General features: G+C 41.2%; 1 protein-coding gene across 1 annotated transcript in view; it reads right to left on the minus strand.

Annotated features, from left to right (window-relative positions):
• LOC107548731 (membrane-associated guanylate kinase, WW and PDZ domain-containing protein 1-like) overlaps positions 1-556 on the minus strand; it is a 30,508-nt gene extending 29,952 nt beyond the window's left edge. Inside the window, exon 1 of the mRNA XM_016229532.1 lies at positions 465-556. Coding sequence (XP_016085018.1) covers positions 465-542 — 78 coding nt within the window. The 5' untranslated portion in view covers positions 543-556. The remainder of the gene's footprint in view (positions 1-464) is intronic.
• Positions 557-1,677: the final 1,121 nt, after the last annotated feature.

The following is a 1,677-nucleotide window of genomic DNA, read 5'->3' on the forward strand; positions in this document are numbered from 1 at the left end:
GGGGACCCACCGCCTGCACATTTTGAGTGTCTCCCTCATTTAACAGCCCTGATTCAGATCATCAGCTCGTTAGGAGAGACTCGAACTCAACTGAGTGTGTCAGATAAGAGAGACAGACAGAATGAGCAAAGCACTGGGTCTCCAAGAACCACTGGACTAAGTGGTTCTTTAATACTGTGATTACCAATCATTTGGGTGGTTTTCCAAAGAACAGCACCCACCAATACCACAACTTACATCTTAAATGCATTGTTTGAAGTTACTGTGTTATACATTTTTCTAAACAGGCATTCATTTTCAAGTGCGAAAGGTTTGTTACTTCAAGTGTACAGACCTACAATGTCCATTTACACATATCAGCTCAACAGATGAGACACAAAGACAACTTGTGCTACAATTTGATTGCAACAGACTTTGTCTATACTGATGTGCTGAGGTGAGAAATGAAAGGGAAGTTGTCTTACCAGCACTTTGGGGCTTCTCTTGGGCTGCAGGACTCCTGTGAGACAGCGGCAGAGAGAAAGAGAAATCATCACCCTCATATCACACACTCACACTCACACTCACACACACACACACACGGATCCTCATATCAGAGCAGAGCCTCCGTCTGAGCGCTGGAGTGCATGTGTGTGTGTGTGTGTTCATGCATCAGCTGCTGCTGAGGATCCTGCTCCACCCACCCATGAGAGTGTGTGTGTGTGCGTCTATGACACACACGCGCGCGCACACACACACACACACACACACACATCATCTCAGACCTACAATGTCCATTTACACTGATAATCCAGTGAGACTCATGCCACACACATCTTCTACATGCTGTGAATGAATATAGTGTAAAAAAATATTTTCACATAAGAATCATTATGTCTCCGTTTAATTAGCATTCATGAAATTCACGTGGTTTAAAAAGCATACATGTATTTGAATTAGTTGTGCTTTTCTACCCCGAGAGTTTTAAAGGCAAGCATGTCATAGAATTTGCATTTCTTTTCTTTTTTCTTCATTCTTTAGCCCATAATCAATAGTCTTGCAACATTATTTTCATGACTCACAATTAGCAGCCCAAATCTGTCAGCTGTTCATCACAATCTACTAAGATCCTGTATAATATGGGCAGGTGTATTATTTCATATGCACAGTAATCCAGCAGAATGTTTTTTTTTTTTGTGACACACTGTTTAGAAGTATTTTTGTATTTGATGTTGATTTTATTTAAGGTAATGAAGTCAGATCACTGTCTGAATGTCTGCAGCAGTATAAAACTGGTGACTCATAATCACTGCTTTTAATGCATGCATAAACGGATTCATGGCTGGTGTAGTTCACCTGGATTTTGGCTAATACATTTTAATGATTGTTTTTCTACATGAAGCTGAAATGACACTGACTGACGGCCTCAACAGAAGCATACACCATTGCTTCATACGCTTGGAGCTCATGGTAGTTCAGTCTTTATGTGAAATCATTATGAAGGAAAGGAGTGGGATTTTTCTTGAGGAGCGGTTTCACTCTGTCCTCCCTATTTTTAGCGTAAGAGTGGCGCGGTTGTTTTACACACGGACATGCGCTGCTCCTGGAGTCAGTAGCTTCCAGTCATTTCAGCTGTACAACAGACCATTATGCTGCTCAATGCTGCAAACTGCCATTTCTCATCATATTAATTCAAAG

Source organism: Sinocyclocheilus grahami, unplaced genomic scaffold, assembly GCF_001515645.1.
Source record: "Sinocyclocheilus grahami isolate Dianchi unplaced genomic scaffold, SAMN03320097.WGS_v1.1 scaffold354.1, whole genome shotgun sequence".
NCBI classification, from domain to species: domain Eukaryota; kingdom Metazoa; phylum Chordata; class Actinopteri; order Cypriniformes; family Cyprinidae; genus Sinocyclocheilus; species Sinocyclocheilus grahami.